Raw genomic sequence first — 18,163 nt, 5'->3', positions numbered from 1 at the left:
AGGTGAAAGCGAGCTTTCAGCGAAACACCCCCAGGCAGGCACTGGCATTCTCGCACACAAACCCCCCAAGAGCCAGAAAGCAGTCTGCTTTCAACTCCACTTTACAGAGCAGATGATTTTTTAGAACTACCAACTTTAATGGTATGTCAATGAATTACTGAAAGAACATAACAGTTTTTTGAAAAATTTCTTAACAGAGCATCAGAGTATTGCAACACTTTATTAAGAGTATTGGCTTTGAATTAGTAGCTGAAGTAACAATTGCATGAAGCCAGATTAGGTGTACTGCATAATACTCATACTTGATTTATTGACATTACTTAGCAATTTATTGGACAAAAGTCAAACTTTTTGTTTTTTATTAAGCACATTCCACAGTACAAAGCTGTCATGAATAATATCTGTACAATTTAACAGTTTCCATAGCTGTTCAGACACAAATTTATTTCAAACAGATAATTGGCAAACATAATTAATTACAAGTTAGAATTAGACTATCCCAGTGCTTTAAAACATTAATATAGCAGTAATTTACAGTTGCTCAATTATGGTTAGCAAAATAAAGTCCAGGGTACGGCTGGGAATTACTACTATAATCCCAGAAAGTCAGAATTCCTTGGGTGCCAAAGTCCCCTGCTATAATTTAGTAGGCACAATTCAAAGGTTGTGTGCATATTCGAAGGCCATGATCTCCCAAGGAACAAGAACTTCTATATTAAACATGCAAAAACAACAACAAAAAGTCCATTCGTTCAGAAGAATTGCCTTCTCCCCCCGCCCCTCCCGCACCCCTGGGCTCTCCTAACCAGTTTGATATAAAGCTGTCATGTGGAGAGTGGTAAAAGTTAACTCACTTCCACAACCACTGTCAAGCTTACAACATTTACCTCACAAATAGAGATTTCCTTATTTTTTTTTTTTTTTACACTTGGAGACTCAACTGCTCAAAAATAGAAATTAATTTGGTAACATGTGGGAGGAAAGGATGTATTTTTAGAAAAGGAAAAAGAAAAACTAAAAAGCCAAGCCAACCCCAGAAACAAATCACATACACACACATTGATCCCCACACCGTTCTCAATGCAAAGGACAAAACAGAGCCCAGGGCCCTTCCCTTTAGTAGTAGAGTGTGCTTCCACGGGAAGAGGTTTAGTCAACAGGAGGTTCTTATTGGTCCTTGAAAATGTTACTGACAGTCCTTAATCTTTGGAAACAATGGCAAGGGGCAAATCAGAACCTAATATTGAACAAGGGAAAAGGAGTGCCAACCGAATGCCAAAGTCCTTTCCGTGCACGGTCAGCATGATAGTGCCATTCACACATTCGGGCTGCAGAGCACTTGGGAGTTTTGAGAACCTGCCAGGGCCACAGCAGCAGGTGACACCAGAGACGACGGGAATGGTATTCATGAGCTTGAAGCTTTGCACCACGTAGGAGTACCCTTCCACTGGAGATGGGCCTCTGAACCAACCTGACCTGTATAACGTGCTCCAACATTATAAGCAGGCCCTGTTAACACCCTGGTGAGGATGCGACATCCATGCCAGGATGCATGCATTCCAGAGCCACGAAACCCAGTCAATAGGGCCTTCTTGTTCCTCCCTTTCCAGGGTTACTAATGCACAGAATAATGATCTTTGACAGTAACGTCAAATGAATACCATGGGAAGTGACCACTAGTACTCAGGAGTATTTATGACGAGAAGACAAACAAAAAAATTTTAAGGTACCTCTCTATTATGTATGCTACACAACGAATAAAACATTTTGTGTTAAACTTTAGAAATTACATTTTAAAACAAGATTCCCATTAAAAACACACACACCACACACATACACACAAATGACAATGACAAAATAAAAATATCATATGAATACTGCAGGAAGGGTCCTAGGGTAATCCACATCAACCCTGGTATCAGGTTCTTGAGCCCAGCCCATGGCTAAGTGCGAACACACTCTGTATTAGTGTCTCAGGCACAGGGGCCCTGACTCCAGCAACCTTGAGGTTAAACTGTTATGTACATTATATCTACATGCGGATACAGTATTTTAAATTAGGAGGCAAGCACACGTGTAAAAGTGTTACTCTACCAATTATCAGGAGATGGCTGGGGTACAGAGAGAACAGTTAATAAAAGAAAACAGCTATATTACCTGTTGGGAGATAATATAACCTGGCTTATAGTTCTTTAAATTAAAAGAAATTGGTACAGAAAGGAAGTATAATCCAAAAAATATTACTAAAACAATCCAGAGAAATTTTTCCATTGTCCAACATGTTCCTAATACAGGTCAGAATTCATAATGACTTGGACGGTCAAAAGGAGAATGCTAACTTCTGAAAAGGAAAGCCCTGGACATTCTGGGTAGGTGTTTGGCACCCAAAATTTCACCAAAGAAGAATGCTGTTTCTTAATATCAGACCAAAGTGCAAAGCAATATAAATTAGAGGCCCGTCTTCTCTTGATGGTCGATTTACTTCTGTAAAACAGACTGTATGTTCCTTTTATATGAACAATTTACATTTGAAGCATTAGATTTTTTTTTTTTTTTTCACTGATGGGGGGAGGAAATGGGCTTCTGTTCTACTGGAAGTCGGTGAAGCTAAGGTATCCTTCTCAAAGTAGAGGCCGGAATCGGAGGTGAGAAATGTTGGTACTTGGAAGAGTTAGGCTGCTTTGCATCTACCCAGCGTCTAGAACCAATTCCAGCTTCATAACTCAGCTGTGAAGAACTCCCTTAGGCATTTGGTAGCCATGTAGCCAGTAGTTCAAGACTAGGAAACCCTGGGAAAACAAAACAAAACAAAACAAAAAACAAAGGCGTATGGATGGATATTCTGGTTAGACATGGAGATATACACCACAGTCCGTCCACATCCACACAGACATGTACTTGTGCACACATGACACGGTACTGAGTTTCAAATGTAATCAGCATCAAAAATAAAAGCTTGCAAGTTGTTCTGAGTGTAATACATACCAGGCATCGTATTTATTTAAACCTTGCAACAACCTTATGAGGTAGAAACTATGATATCATTTGATGAATAAGAGAATGAAGGCTCAGAGACACTGCTTAGTTCAAAGCATTAGCCATTAAGGGACAGAGAGGGGACTCGAAGAGATGACTGACCCTATAACTTGTCAACTGTCAGTGCTTGCCGCTAAACATTAGGCATATAACAAAATATGCTTCACGTTAGATTTTATATTTAGTATTATCTTTTATGACATCCAGAGCCTACGAGGGCTGGTCTCGTATCTGCCTGAGAGCCCTCACCTATCACTGTAAAACAAAAATATGAAAAAGCTAGTAAATAAAGTATTCCTTCTAAATAGAATGCTAATCAGAAGTTACTTCTTTTTTAAATAAATCATTTATAAAAGGACAATACAGTGTAGAGGGAAAGACTACTGAATGTTACACATTGTTTTGACCATGACCTTGAGTCAGAAACACATTTTAGTAATAATCTCTACGTTCATCCATGTAGATAAATATGTACACACACACACGCACGCACGTACCTAAACTTACCATTACTACATACAATGCAGGCTGACATTTTCTATTCTAAATTTCATCAAAACAAAGTCAAAATCCATTAAAAAGATTTCACAATCTCTATTGGGTCACAATCCTTTCCAAACACATCACTAAACCACCGGCCTAGAAGATTTAAAAGTTACCTTTATGTCTAAAATTCTCTGACAAAAAAAGAGATTTTTTTTTAAAGCTTGTGTGTTTTTTTAAAGGCAACTTCGCTAAAAGGTTGTCAATTTTCATAAAGATCAAAAATCTTTCTCAATGAGTTGAAGAGAGATTTAATTTCCTTCACTGCTGTTTTCACATGAAGGATCTTTAAGAGTATTATTTGTAAAATAGTAACGCGCACAGATAAGAAGTAGGCACTCTCAAACACTGCTGGTGGGAAAGTAAAATGACTTAACTCTTCTGGAGAGTAATGTGACTCTGTGCATCCGAGTCTTTAAACATCTTACCTTTTAACCTAGACACTGCAGACATTTCTAGAATTTATCCAATGGTAACGAAAGCAAAGATTATGGGTGCCTGGGTGGCACAGTCAGTTGAGCAACCGACTGTTGGTTTTGGCTCAGGTCATGATCTCAGGGTTGTGAGATTGAGCCCCAAGTCGGGCTCCGTGCTCAACGAAGTCTGCTTGAGATTCTCTCCCCCTCTCCCTCTGTCCCTCCCGCTCATGCCCTCTCTCTCTCAAATAAAAAAAAAATAAATCTTAAATAAAAAAAAAAAAAGGCAAAGATTAAGCTAAAGAAATGATCACGGCAATGCGTTTTATAACAGCTAAAAGCTGGGGGGAAATGTACATACATAACAACAGGGCCTATCCAAACAACTGATTATTACCTTCGCCATTAGGAATGGTAATTTAAACAATACTGACATTATGGACATAGAAGAGTTTTGCAACAAATGAAAAAAAAAGTATTTTAAAAACAGGTACAGTTCTCAGCCATAATTTTAAGAAGCCTGAAAGGACATATACAAGGAAATTAACAATGGTAAGCCATGAGTAGGAGTTTATTTTCTTCTTTCGGCTTATCTACTTATTCTGATTTCCTAATAATGATCATATATTGTCTTGTAATAAAAAAGAGAGCTACTGTATATATTAGGCTCTTAGGAGTTAGTAATTTTAAAAAAATGACTCAGCAAATAAATCTATTGCTAAATTTCCTGACACAGAAATACACTTACCTTATATTTTAGGGTTGAATATTTTAGTGCAAGGTTAAATCATCATTAGGGTAGTGTTTCTTATTATGCATAAATCTTACAGTATCACATGGTAATAATTTTTTCATGTTACAATAAATGAAAAGAATTTGGAAAAGAGCAGTAAAATCTATAGAGCTGACTGCCAAGGTTGTCAAAAGTAATTCACTTTGAAGAGACAAACACATTTGAGGTTTCATTGTTTGTGCTGCTTAAAGAGCAGATAAGATTTTTCCATTGATTTATAATTGTGGATCATAACAAGGGCAGTTGTTCTGAGATTCCCAAAAAGGAGGCAGGAGGAAGGCCTAGAAGAAGTAACACCAGTTTCCCTTCCACCACAGCCAATGAGAGAAACACCACTGGCAATCATTATTTCATTTCTCAACCAAAGAAATCTTGTTTCAGGGCACTTTAAAGTAATATATAAAAGTTGTCCAATTTGTGAAAGTTTACTATGTTCTAAATTTCATCTATTAAATATGCCAGAGAGGGGAAACATACTATGGATGTCTTGGATTTTATCACGTGCCTCTCTTAAACAGAGTATAAAGACAAAAACACATAACAAAAATACAAAAGAGTTACGCTTAAGTTGTTTTCGGATACACCGATTCTCCTGAACCTATCCATTATTCCAGAAGCTCAGACATAGCTGCAGTTGGCCATGTCCTATTTTATGTGCTTCCCTTATGTGGAAAAATAAAAGCAGAGGCAGGATGCAGCTAAACCAATATGCAGATGAAAACGTATAGTTTAAAAAAGAAAAAGAATGAAGTGTAACAAAAGATATACAAGGCTTCTACACTAAAACCTGCAACATACTACCTAAGAGAAACTGAAAAACCTAAATAATAGAGAGATATACCATGTTCATGGATTGGAAGACTCAACGTTTGTTAAGGTGAGAAATCTCCCCCCAAAAGATATAATTCAATGAAGTCTTAATTATAATCCCAGCAGTCCTCTTCACAGATTTTGACAATCTAATTCAAAACTGAATGTGAAAACCTAAATAACCTAGAATAGTCAAAACAATTTTTTTTAAGTTGGAAGATTATCATACCCTATGGTATTGGTGAAAGGACAGCCACATAAATCGTGGACTTAGAATAGAGTCCAGAAACTGACCTACAAATAAGGGGTCATATGATTTTTGGACAAAAGTGCTAAAGCAAATTCTATGGGAAAAGGAATCAAATAGTGCTGAACAACTAGACAGCTATTAAAAAATAAAAATTAAAAAAGACCAATGACGTTCTCACCTCACACCATACACAAAAATTAACTCTTAACTGGATCAAAGATATGCTGGTCCAAATAGTAATCACTACCTCCATGCAGCTATTTAAATTTAAAGTAAGGTATAATTAAATACAATTAAACATTCAATTAAATTCAATTAAAATATAATTTAAAATTCAATTCCTAAGTCACACTGGCCTCATTTCAAGAGCTCAACAGCCGCAAGTAGCTACTGACTACTGCAGTGAACAGCGCAGCTATGGAAAATACACAAGCATCTAGTGACAGAAAGCAGGTCAGTGTTTGCTAAGGCTGGAAGGGGTCAGGCTTTGACTACAAAGGAGACAGAAGTGAACTTCTAGGGGTGACAGAAATGTTCTTATCTTGATTGTGGAGGTAGTTTCAGGGATTATATACCTTTGTAAAAACCCATCAAATGATACACTTTAAATGAGTACAAGTTTTACACAAATCATACCTCAATTAAAACTAGTTAAGAAACAACAACAGGGGCAGGGCAGAGGGAGGCCTGTACATCTAGGTACCTGTCTACGTACGGAACCTATCTAGTACCTGACCCTGCCAGTTCAGGTGACTTAGTCCAATTTTTTACTGAGTTAGTATCTTTATGTTTGCTGAAAATGACTGCAGGAATACACTATAGCTGTCACACACTTAATCTGTTTAAGGGCAAATTCTTATGTGGCCTAGGAGAAAAAACACAAATAGGTCATTCTGGCCCCGGCTGTCACTTGCCCAACAAACATCAATAAACACTTACAATACACTTAAGCACGCTACTGAACAATGGAGTTCCCCAATAAAAGGAGCTCCTCAGCCTTGGGAAGGAGACAGGCATACAAACTATTTCAGTATCGAATAATAAATTAAGTCAGATGAAGTACAGGGGCAAAGGTGGGGGTGTCTAAAAGCCATAATAACACACACAAGGGGAGGGAGATGGTACAGGTCTGCACTATTGTAATGTAATTAGAGAAACAGAATTCAGTCTGGTTGCCACTCTAGGTTTTCGGAAGGGAGTACTGGGAGACTGGGACACAGGGGGGAGGGTGGACAGTGAGGACAGAAAGTAACAGCTAGATGTTGAAACACCTGTCAGCTAAGTGAAGTAGCTGAACCTCAATCCTGAAGACAACAGGAAGCCAGTAAGGCGAGGGATGGCAAGGGCAGGGCTTAAGAAGATCCTGAGAGCAGAATGGAGAGTGGGAGAGGGAGAAGAAAGACCAGGAGGGAAACCAGTTTTCACCTGGGTCCATTCCCCCTTCCCTGTATTTTCCTTAGGATTTTTGGGAAGGGAGATTGAAGTGGGGAGGAGCAATCATTCAAGAGATCCTTGCCTTCTTCCTCTGTAATTCCCTATACTATCTATTTTAAGACTCTATTCAATAAATGTAATAATTCTGCCGTAAGGGTTTTTCAACTTATGAAGAATCTATCCAGAGAGAAAGTAGCAAGCAGATGGTCGCTATCACGAGAGATGGTATGAACACACTTGGGACCAGGAACAGCAGCTATGTATGTGCGGCTTACAGGTCATTACTGCTCACCTCCCACACCCAGGCAGACACTGACAACCCATCACAGCACCTATCCCTTTGGGGTCCATATAGGGTCCCAGAATCCTTCCAAAGGCAGTACTCCAGCCAGGCACGGCTGATCAAACTCAGCCAGCATGAAGAAAAAGCTTATTTGCCATTCCTGATGCAGACCCTTGGTTTATCACTAATGGATGGCACAGGGGCAAGACTGGAGGTCAGCAAACTTTTCCTCAAAGAGCTGTATAATAAATATTTTAGACGTTACAAGCCATATCATCTCTGTGGCATCTATTCTTCTCTGCCAATGAAGTATGAAAATGGCCAGAGGCAATATATGTAAACAAATGAGCATGGCTATTACAATGAAACTTTTTTTTTTTTTAAGATGCTGTTTATTTATTTGACAGAGAGAGAGAGAGCGAGAGCAGGAACACAAGCAGGGGGAGGGGGAGAGGGAGAAGCAGGCCTCCCGCCCAGCAGGGAGCCTGATGCGGGTGAGCTGCAGGCAGACGCTTAACGACTGAGCCACCCAGGTGTCCCTATAATAAAACTTTATTTACGGACACTAGAATTTGAATTTCCCATACTTTTCATGTGTAATGAAATAGTATTCTTCTTTTACTTTTTTTCAATTATTTAAAAGTGTAAAAAGCTATTCTTAGCTTGCTGTGGTAGGGGAATAAAATCAGGCAGTGGAACAAATGTGGCCTCTGGCTGTAGTCAGCTTACCCTTGGGTAAGACAAACTTTCTGGACATCTCTGTTTTGGGTTTCAAGAGCCTTAAGTAAGAAATATTAGAAACAATGGTAACTTGGTGACATAGGAACCCTATCTTTTCATCAAAAAGAATCTCACAATTCTGCACATAAAATTCCTTTACATTTTTAATATTTAATGGATGGGAAAATATATAATGATAAAGAGCCACTAAGTATTAAGTAACATTTTAAAATAAATATGAATTTTATTAATCAGTGTTTACATACATATATACACAGTAATACAAACATATTTATTCCATCTGCAAAGCTTAACATGCACAGAATTTATTGGCCCCTTGAAAAATTTTCAGTTGGAAATACTGCTCCAGATGAACAGGGCCATCGGTTCCCAGGACACAGCCAAGTAAGGCTTCTCATCCTCTGGGTCGGATACCCTTAGTAATCAAAACATGCCATCATCAATGGTTACAATGGCTCTAAGTTTTCCTGTAACCAGAGCAAAGGGCTTTGCTTCCAGGGTACCTGTTGTGTCTAATGGATGAAGAACAGGTTTTAGGGGCTTTCTCAACAAACACCTTTCTTTGATCCCTCTTCTAGTGAACAGTGGTGGTGGGTCGATTGTAACAGGGGCAGAGGGAGAATTTTGAGTGTTTGGTTGATGGTGATTTTTTTCTTTTCAAATAAAAGAACTGAAAAACAGGAAAGAGAAAAAGGAGATTCCTACACCCTAGAACAGAATTTGAATGACTTTACCTGCGTTAAATTGATATGACCTAGGAAACCATTTAGGAGAACAGTTTAAAAAACAGGAATCACGTTGTCTGCCAGTATGAAAACCCACAATATGTAGGATTCCAATTTCAACCTTAATGTGACTAAAAAGATCTAGCCTGATACTGGAACTCTGCAAAGCTGAGGCAGCTAATAAACACTAACCACCTCGGTTCCTACCAATGGGGAACCCAAATTACAATGCTGCCCCAAAGGGAAGATGAATTCACCGAGCAAGATTAAACACGGGGAGGTACTCACCTGAAACGGGTAAAGTGCAGACTGTTATCTGGAGATGTAAGTGTATGTTCTGGAGGGAGAACGGGTCTCATTCTGAGCACTGGGAGGCACATTTAAGAAATCCCAAATCAAAATAGTGTCATCGTGGGAGCTGCTGATGATCTGAAATTCATCAAACTGTAGCCGAAACACACGTCCAGAATGTTCCTGTGAAATGTAACAAATTGATGAGTAAAATGAGACCTTTACAATCCCTCAGATCTCACTATCAGTGACCTGGCACAGGCTGAAAAGGCAGCTACTTATCCATGCTTCCTAAATAATGTTCCAGAGTTTATTGAGCTTTGTCCTTCACCCCAGGAGCAAATACTTTGGCTTTTCCTTCTAAGCTTTTTCTTTGAATTAATCTTTGTATCTGAGATCCTGGCTCATTAATATATCAAAGAAGAAAAACTATGTGATCTCTTCACCAAGGATCTTGGAAAGGTAAGCAACAATATTAAATACCCATGCTTGATACACTGTAAAAAGCAGAGCCAGAAGGATAATGTTTTTAACATTACCAAGAACATCTATCTCCACCACAGCCAAAATCAAAATTAATGGTGAAATAGAAGCATTCTCATTAAAATCAAGAAGAAAACAAGAATGGCCCTAACCATAGTTCTGCATGTTCTAATCACTGCAAGAAGCAAAGAAACCAAAATCAAAGGTAAAGCTACTGAAAATAAGAACAATCTATCAGTATTTTCAAACAACTGTCTCCCCATCAATGGAACAAAACCAACCTATTAGAAATAATGAGCCTGCCGAAGTTGCTAAAGCAAGATTAACATATAAAAATAAAATAGTTTTATATGCCAAAGCAATAATCCAGACAATATAGACTGAGGGGAAATTCCATCATAATAATACAAACATGTGCTGTATTATAAAAATATAATGTAACCAGATACCCACATTAAGAAATCTCCCAAATCTACAGGAAGGAAATACTTTGTGCTCTATGAGGAAACCAATCCACCTACAAATGAGGATGCCTGCTTTCACATTTTAAGTTGTATTAATGCTCCTTAGGAAAGAGCTCACTGTAATGTAAATGTCAAGTATTCTCTGATTTTGGCTAAACGAAATGAACAAAACGGTGCACTTCTCTGAAGGCACACTGTGAGATCCACAGCTTTCTCGTGGTACACCTAGGCCGGGCTATCTGCAGGTAGCCATCCTCCAGCCAAGAACCGCCCTCATTTCAACAGATCACATACCACCAACGTGCGCAAACACAAAGTGCTTGCTGGCGCTCGAGGGTCCAGAGCAGCTTGCAAGTCCCAAACTTTAATTTTCCTAGAAAAGAAAAGGAAATTGCAATTAGTAGAAAAGTTACTATTTTATATACTGTCAAGCACCTCCTTTGACAGAAAGGAGTGCATCTGAACTGCTATTAGAAAAGCGAATGGAGAACATGCTTATGTTTTTACAAGTTATTTAAACCAACGACACTTGATTTGGGGGAAAAAAAGGACCTCCACATTCTCAGAATTGCTGAGCCTGTGAAGAAATATTTTTTCAGGGAGACAAGAAAACAATTTCAGACTATCTAAATTCAGTTCCTGACTTGATAATCTATGTCACCAAATTCATTAATCAGGGGGCTCTTTGGGGCTGAGTAGGTGCTGCTGACAGAAGCTAGGGCTCTCCATGAAATTCCAGGGATACCTTTCTTCAAACTAAGCAAATGCTCTAAGTTAATAATAGGACCATAAACAGACCAACTAGTCCATTCGTGAAGTATACATAAGGTCACCTTGAAAGGTTTACAGCTGCCATTTGCTCATTTAAAGTCATGTGGCTTTTTAAAGAGTATTTGTTCAATTAATCAAACGGGGAAAGGAAATGTATCACTGAACACACACACACACACACACACACACACACACACACACACACACACAGAGCTGGCTTAACTTAGGGCTAAGGCTAAGAACTGAATTCCTGCACAATCTAAGCTACTCCCAAAGTTTACAGTAATGGTTAAAAGTGTAAGCACAGGAGTTACAGAGGCTCTGCTACTGTAGGACTTGGGGCAAGACCAGTCATCCTTCTGGGCCTGGGTGGCCTCACTTGACCAGGCAGTGTAGTAACATCTGCCGCCCATCACCACAGGAAGGATCTAACACAGAACTGGCACATACACAGCTGGTGAATGTACAGCGCCCGTTTGCCCTCTAGATACAGTGACAGCAGTGCATTTAAAAATCTGAAATACATACCCATCATAGGCCCCACTGACAATCCTCTTGTTATCAAACCGGATGCATCGGACCAATTCTTCATGTCCCTCTAGGACTCTTAAACAGGCACCACATTCGATATCCCATAGCCTTGGAAGTAAAACAGACCTCTGTGAAACAGCTTCCCACACATGATTCACACTATCCTTGAGTTGCTCGTATCCGTGCCACACGTGATTTTCACGCTCCTGGACCTCTCTGTTTCTGTCTCACTCCCAGTCCATGCTATCCAGGCAGAAGTATATGTATGTACATTTATACCACTTGTATATTTTAAAGCACTAATTTGGAGGGCGGCTGGCTGGCTCAGTTGGAAGAGCATGCGATTCTTGATCTCAGGGTCATGAGCTTGAGCCCCATGGTGGGTGCAGAGATTACTTCGATAAAAAAAAAAAAAACAAACAAACCAAAAAACACTAATTTGGATAGAAGCCTTACTTCTCATTGTATTTCCTTATTCCGTTTTTTAAATCACATTCATGTATTACTATTCAAATAAGATCAACAAATAAGAAACTGCAATTAAATTTAGTTCCTAGGCATTCTCTTGATGTCTGAATTGATGAAACCATGTAGCCAAATGGTCTAACAGGGACTTTTCCGGGGGATGCACGGACTACAGGCAGTAAAGAAAAAAAGGCATGTATGTGTGTGGGTCACGGGAGGATAGATACACTATGTATAGCCGGGGGGTTAGGCTTCCACCCCAGGCACTTCTGGCCTAGAATCCATGAGGTCCACTGAAGTTAGAACCAGTGCACCAGCATGGTGGTCTTTCTCTCCTGATGAGGCTTAGGGACACCCCTTCTAGATAATCCTGCATACTAGGGTTGTCCAGTTTATGAGGTCCCAGTGGGAGCCTCTCATTAGGTATAAGAAGTGTCTCAGAAATATAAACCCGTAGACTACATCCAGCCTTTTCCTTGGTGTGTGATTTATATACAACAATTCTGAAAACTGAGATTTTTACATTTTTCTACATTGTTTGCAAAAAGAAATCACAGCAAACTAACATTTACAAAACAAAGTTAGCAAACTAATTCAGTAACAACCTTTTCTTAGCCTCTCTACCAGCAGCCCTTACCATCCACCCCGTGAGTACTTGAGCACAGCCAGCCTCAGCAAATCCCCTCGTCAGTGTCAGTGATGATGGCTTCTTTAAATCTACTGTGAACAGAGCCATTCAGCACTGCCACTGACTCCAAAGCAGCCCCCTCTATAAACTATAAAGGAATATACATTACTACTCTGTAAAACCTCAGAGAGTCCAGTGAGAAAATTAAGGACTATCTACTGCTGAAATAGTTAAGTAATACAATGTGCGAAGATACAGGTTCTCACATGACTTGCAGAATACCTTAAATCTTAAAATGATAAAAGAAAACTCACAGCAGTTTTAGCTCTAATGTTGTGGTTTCATTCCCTCCTTCCTTCCTTCCTTCTTTTAAAAAATTATCTTGAATCCAATCTTTATTTTACCCAAACATTAAACAATTTGGTTACAAAAAACCTACTGGCATATGTTAGGACAATGGGAAAGTGACTAAAGACTGGTGAATAGATATTTAAGAGAAGTTTTTTTTTTTTTTTTAAGATTTTATTTATTTATTTAATTTGACAGAGAGAGACACAGCAAGAGCAGGAACACAAGCAGGGGGAATGGGAGAGGGAGAAGCAGGCTGCCCACTGAACAGGGAGCCCGATGTGGGGCTCGATCCCAGGACCCTGGGATCATGACTTGAGCCGAAGGCAGACGCTTAACCAACTGAGTCACCCAGGCGCCCCTAAGGGAAGTTCTTAATAAATAAAATGTTTAAGGATAGTCATATTTATCAGAAAGCAAGGTCACTGAGTGTTGGAAGGGAAAAAGGGAGATAAAATACAAGACAAAACAAGAGTGGAGATTCTGTAGCGCGGTCTTTGCGCCAGACAGATAAAGTACACTCCTCCCAGCTGTTAGTGAGGGAGACAGGAGCTGTAAGTAAGGGGAAGTTGAGAATCAGACTAGAGCGTCCTCTGTTCTGAGGGGTTCTGGTATTAAGGGATCCTGGGTGGAGCTGATGTTATAAAACATGTGTATTGGGGGAATCAGTTTACCCACTTCAGTATGCAGAGCCAAACAGATTAATAAAAGTTTCTCTTATTTGAAGTATCCCCAAAGGCTTGAAGTCCTTCAAACATCAGGACTGGGAGAGGAGTCAAAAATATGGCAAAAATCGACCTGCCCTGTCAGCACACCAACTTCTACCCACCTTATGGTATTATCTGATGATCCACTAACAACCAGCCGATCCCTGTACTGGAGACAGGCAATGCCTCGCTTGTGCCCATTCAGAGTACGAACAAATTCACAGGTACTCGTGCTCCAGACCTGTAGAACAGATTAGCAATATTTTAAGAAAATGCAGAAAAGTCCCCTCACAATATACCTTTTTAAAAAAATCAGAGCTTCTAAGAATGACCAAAATACTTGACTATGAAATATGGTTCGGAGGCTGGGGTACAGACTGGCCAGCATATAGTTTTCTTGGCTGTGGAGTGATAAAACAGGAATGAAACACAGAGGGAGGCTGTGAAGTCTCCAGACCTTGAGCTATTCACAAAGAGAACATCTCCTGGATGGTTCAGACATTCACTTGCCTAGAAGGAAAAGTGTGGGCCAGATTTTATGTTTTCATGCCAGCTGACATGTCAAATCCAATGTAACTGATGTGAAAAAGTTTCACCTTTCACATCCTCCTCTTTTCCAGCATAGTTTCTTGAACAGCTCCATTTGTTTTGACACATCACTCCTAATATTATGTATGTGGAATAAATAATCCCTCTTTTGTGAAACCATCTGCAAGACTTAGATGTTCACAGACACACTTAATATATTACAAGCCAAATAAGGAGACGCAAAGCAACCAAAGTGCCCTGAATTACTTTACCAGCTGCATTTGTAGTTGAAGATAACTAGATATCCACATGCAAAAGAATGAAGTTGGACCCCTAAGTCACATGATACACAAAAATTTAATTCAGAATGGATCAAAGGGCTAAATGTGAGAAGTGAAACTATGAAACTCTCAGAAGAAAACACAGGAGTAAATCTTTGTGATCCTGGATTAAGCAATGGTTTCTTAGACATGACAACAAAAGCACAAGCAAAATACAAAAAATTGATAAACTGGACTTCATCAAAATGAAAGTCGTCTGTGCTTCAAAGAACATCATCAAGAAAGTGAAAAGAGAACTCACAGGGTAGAGGAGAATATTTGCAAATCATTTACCTGATAAGGGACTTGTAACCAGAATATATAAATAACTTTTACAACTAAACAATAAAAAAAAAAATTTTTTAAGTGAAAGATTTAAATAGCTGTTTCTCCAAAGAAGATATAAAAATGGCCAAGAAGCACTGAAAAGATGCTCAATATAATTAGTCACTGGGGAAATGGAAACCAAAACCAGAGATACCACCGCACAATTACTAGGGTGGCTGTAATAAAAAAGACAGACAATAACAGGTGCTGGCAAGGATATGGAGAAACTCTCCAGGCTGATATTATGCATCAGCTATTTTGTAAAAAGGCCCGAACCCTCTTGACTTCCAGGCAGTGATCTGGTTCCAATTGGTGTGAGTGAGCGGTGAGTCAATGACTGCATACAAACCCTACTTGTCCAGCTTCCAGACCATGGAATCCAAAGTTTGATGCCACCTTTGTGATTTGTGGGGCTAGGAACTAGACACTAGAATGCTGGTGCTGCTTACAAAAAAGTTTTCTGAGCCAAATCCAAACACTCACACATTGCTGGTGGGATTTTAAAATGGTGTAGCCACTTTGGAAAGAAGTTTTGGCAGTTCCTCAAAATGTGAGACCCAGAGTTACCTTCAAGAGAACTGAAAATTTATGTCCATGCAAAAACTTGTACACAAATGCTTATGGCAGCACTATCCGTAACAAATAAAAAGTGCAAACCACCAAAATGTCCATCAACTGACGAGTGGACAAATGGAACGTGGTACATCCACAATGGAATTTCATTCAGTCATTAGAACGAGAATGACGTACTAATACATGCTACAATGTTCATGGATGAACCGTGGAAACACTACACTAAGTGCAAGAAGCCAGACAGAAAAGGCCACATATCATATGATTACATTTATATGAAATGTCTAGGAGAGGCAAGTCCATGGACAAAAAGTAGATTAGTGATTGCCAGGGACCAGGAGAAGAGAATGGGGGTTGACTGCCAATAGGTACGAAGTCTTTACAGAGGGCAATGAAAATGTTCTCAAACTAGTGATGGCTGACACTGTGACTATACTAAAGGCCACTTTAGGATCACAGGCTTTAAATGGTGAATCTTATGGTACGTGAATTATATCTCAATAAAGTTGTTATAAAAACAGAAACTAAAATTAAAAAAATATGGATACTGCAATCAGTGCATCTACCACATCCTATGAATCACCCTAGACTACAACTGTTTGTCTCATGCCTGCCCCCCACCACACGCTGAGCTTCTTGAAGGCAGGAATGTGTCTTACTCATTATCATATCTGCAGCATCCAGCCCAGCGTCTATGGTATGGCAGGTTCTCAAAATTAAGTGAATAATGAATAAATCAAATCTCAGCTCTGCCACTAACTCGCTGTGTGGTCGGCCCAATTCTTCACTCTATGAGCCCCCTCTGTAAAATGGAGGCAATATCTACCTCAACAGAGTGCTGGAAAAGATAGAGTGACACAGTAATGAAAATCTCCTAGCACACAGCACATGCTCCACAGGTTAGTTCTCTTCCCCTTAAAAATGTGATCAACAGTGTCATTTCATGCAATAGAGGGCTGCTCTGTATCCTGGACCCATGACCCTTTCCTCCTATCTTGCCTATGATTCCAGAAGCATGGAGAATGGGATTGCCTCAAGGGATCAAGCACAAATGGAGGAGAATAAAGATCTTGCCAGGTACCAGGTTGGCAAAATCCACCTCTACCTTCCCTGTGTTCTAATAGGGACAGGAATAAGCAGAGTTATGACTGAAAACACACTCACTTTGATGGTTCTGTCACCAGAGGCAGACACGATGTATTTATCATCAAAGTCTACTACATTGACAGCAGCGCGGTGGCCAACCAGGACACGGCGTAAAGTGATATCGGTGGCAGAAGCCATGTCCCACACAGCAATGGAGCGGTCCTTGGAACAGGTCACCATCAGTCCATTGCTGAAGCGTAAGTGCAGTACAGCCTCGTTGTGGTGGATCAATGTGTTCAGAACTTCACCCGTGTTCACATCCCAGACTCTAGATGAGAACAGAAAAGCCCAATGCGTTATTGTTAAGACAACCAGGAACAGAGTCCAGCGTCTGTGCCCTGGGCCCATTCTTGGTAGGAGGCTGGGGAGGTGTAAGCTTCACTTGTATTTGGTGACTGGGATCTGACACCTAAGATCATGCTTAAAAGGAGCCCCCGGAAGCAATTATTCGATTTGCTGAGAAGTACTGAGAGGGTTTCAAAAAAGGAAGGCCAATCCTGGCTCTGCCCAGGTTTTAATGTTTAGGTATTCAGGGACAGTGCCTGTAAGCTTGTGTTGAGGACAACAAAAATGATTCTTCAAGGAGGTGGTCTCTGCAGGGAGTCTGAGATGACAGGGAAGGCGGCTTGGCAGCTGGGGAATTGAGGACAGTTTCCAAGCTTAAGGTTCTTCTTGACCTTTGACAGGTCTCTGAGTCTATTTATCCACTGAAAACTAGAGACTGTTGAGTCATGACGTCTCGTCAATTTCCACACTCATCTATTTACCCAACTGCTTTATGGACAAAGCTAGTATTCCTACTGCTTCATCCACAACATACAGGGTTCTCAACGGCAGTCCTTTCATGCCATAGCTTTTCTGTAAACCCAATCTCCCAAGAGGACAAGTTCATACAGAGCAAAGGAGGACAGGCGCAGGCTTATATGGCAAAAATAGGCCTAAAAGCACCAAGTCCGAGAAAGGATACTAAGCATGCTGGTGACTTTTTCAAATGTCTGGAGCATGGTCCCCCAGGAAAAAGCTAGCCTAACACTAGGTAATGTGCTTTTATATGAAAGTACACTGCCATCTCTGTAACATACAGCAATAGGAATAGGACCTACTTAACAAAAGTAGGTCTTTCCAGCCTACTTTGTTCAAATAAACCTACACCTAAAGCGGTTTTGAAAATACAGCATATGAAAACATATACAAAGTATGTGTGTGCTTATCCCAGAAAAGGGTGCAATCTCAGTCTTCTCATGGAAGATATGTAAGTTCAGACCAGTGAAGCCAAATCACTCACCTCACTGTAGAGTCTGAAGAACCAGTCACAATGACACGTTCATCATATTGGAGACAAAGGACAGAGCCAGTGTGTCCTGTTAACACTTTCAAACATTCCAAGCTGGTTTTATCCCAAATCTATTGAGACAAGATCAACCACAAACAGTGATTTAGCATATCACATTCTGATAAATGTGTTTGTCTCTGAACCATAAAATAAAACAGACCTGTGCTATAGTAAATAAGAGCAGTTAAACGTCAAACAGGTGGAAAATGACAAAAAG

General features: G+C 39.9%; 1 protein-coding gene across 4 annotated transcripts in view; it reads right to left on the bottom strand.

Annotated features, from left to right (window-relative positions):
• Positions 1 to 201: 201 nt before the first annotated feature.
• Positions 202 to 18,163, bottom strand: part of FBXW11 (F-box and WD repeat domain containing 11) — a 122,007-nt gene continuing 104,045 nt past the window's right edge. For all 4 annotated transcript variants that reach the window (XM_028102671.1, XM_028102673.1, XM_028102670.1 and 1 more), the window contains 7 exons: positions 17,899 to 18,017; positions 16,632 to 16,881; positions 13,842 to 13,960; positions 11,569 to 11,679; positions 10,564 to 10,642; positions 9,320 to 9,505; positions 202 to 2,789 (listed from right to left, as the gene is read on the bottom strand). In XM_028102671.1, the coding sequence (XP_027958472.1) occupies positions 9,344 to 9,505; positions 10,564 to 10,642; positions 11,569 to 11,679; positions 13,842 to 13,960; positions 16,632 to 16,881; positions 17,899 to 18,017 (840 nt within the window). In that variant the 3' untranslated portion in view covers positions 202 to 2,789; positions 9,320 to 9,343. The remainder of the gene's footprint in view (positions 2,790 to 9,319; positions 9,506 to 10,563; positions 10,643 to 11,568; positions 11,680 to 13,841; positions 13,961 to 16,631; positions 16,882 to 17,898; positions 18,018 to 18,163) is intronic.

The sequence above is a fragment of the Eumetopias jubatus genome, unplaced genomic scaffold, assembly GCF_037043125.1.
Source record: "Eumetopias jubatus isolate StellerSeaLion01/CBP00866 unplaced genomic scaffold, mEumJub1_p1.0 scaffold_5, whole genome shotgun sequence".
Taxonomy (NCBI): domain Eukaryota; kingdom Metazoa; phylum Chordata; class Mammalia; order Carnivora; family Otariidae; genus Eumetopias; species Eumetopias jubatus.
The sequence above is the reverse complement of the archived record's forward strand: the minus strand, read 5'-3'. Positions and strand labels throughout refer to the sequence as shown.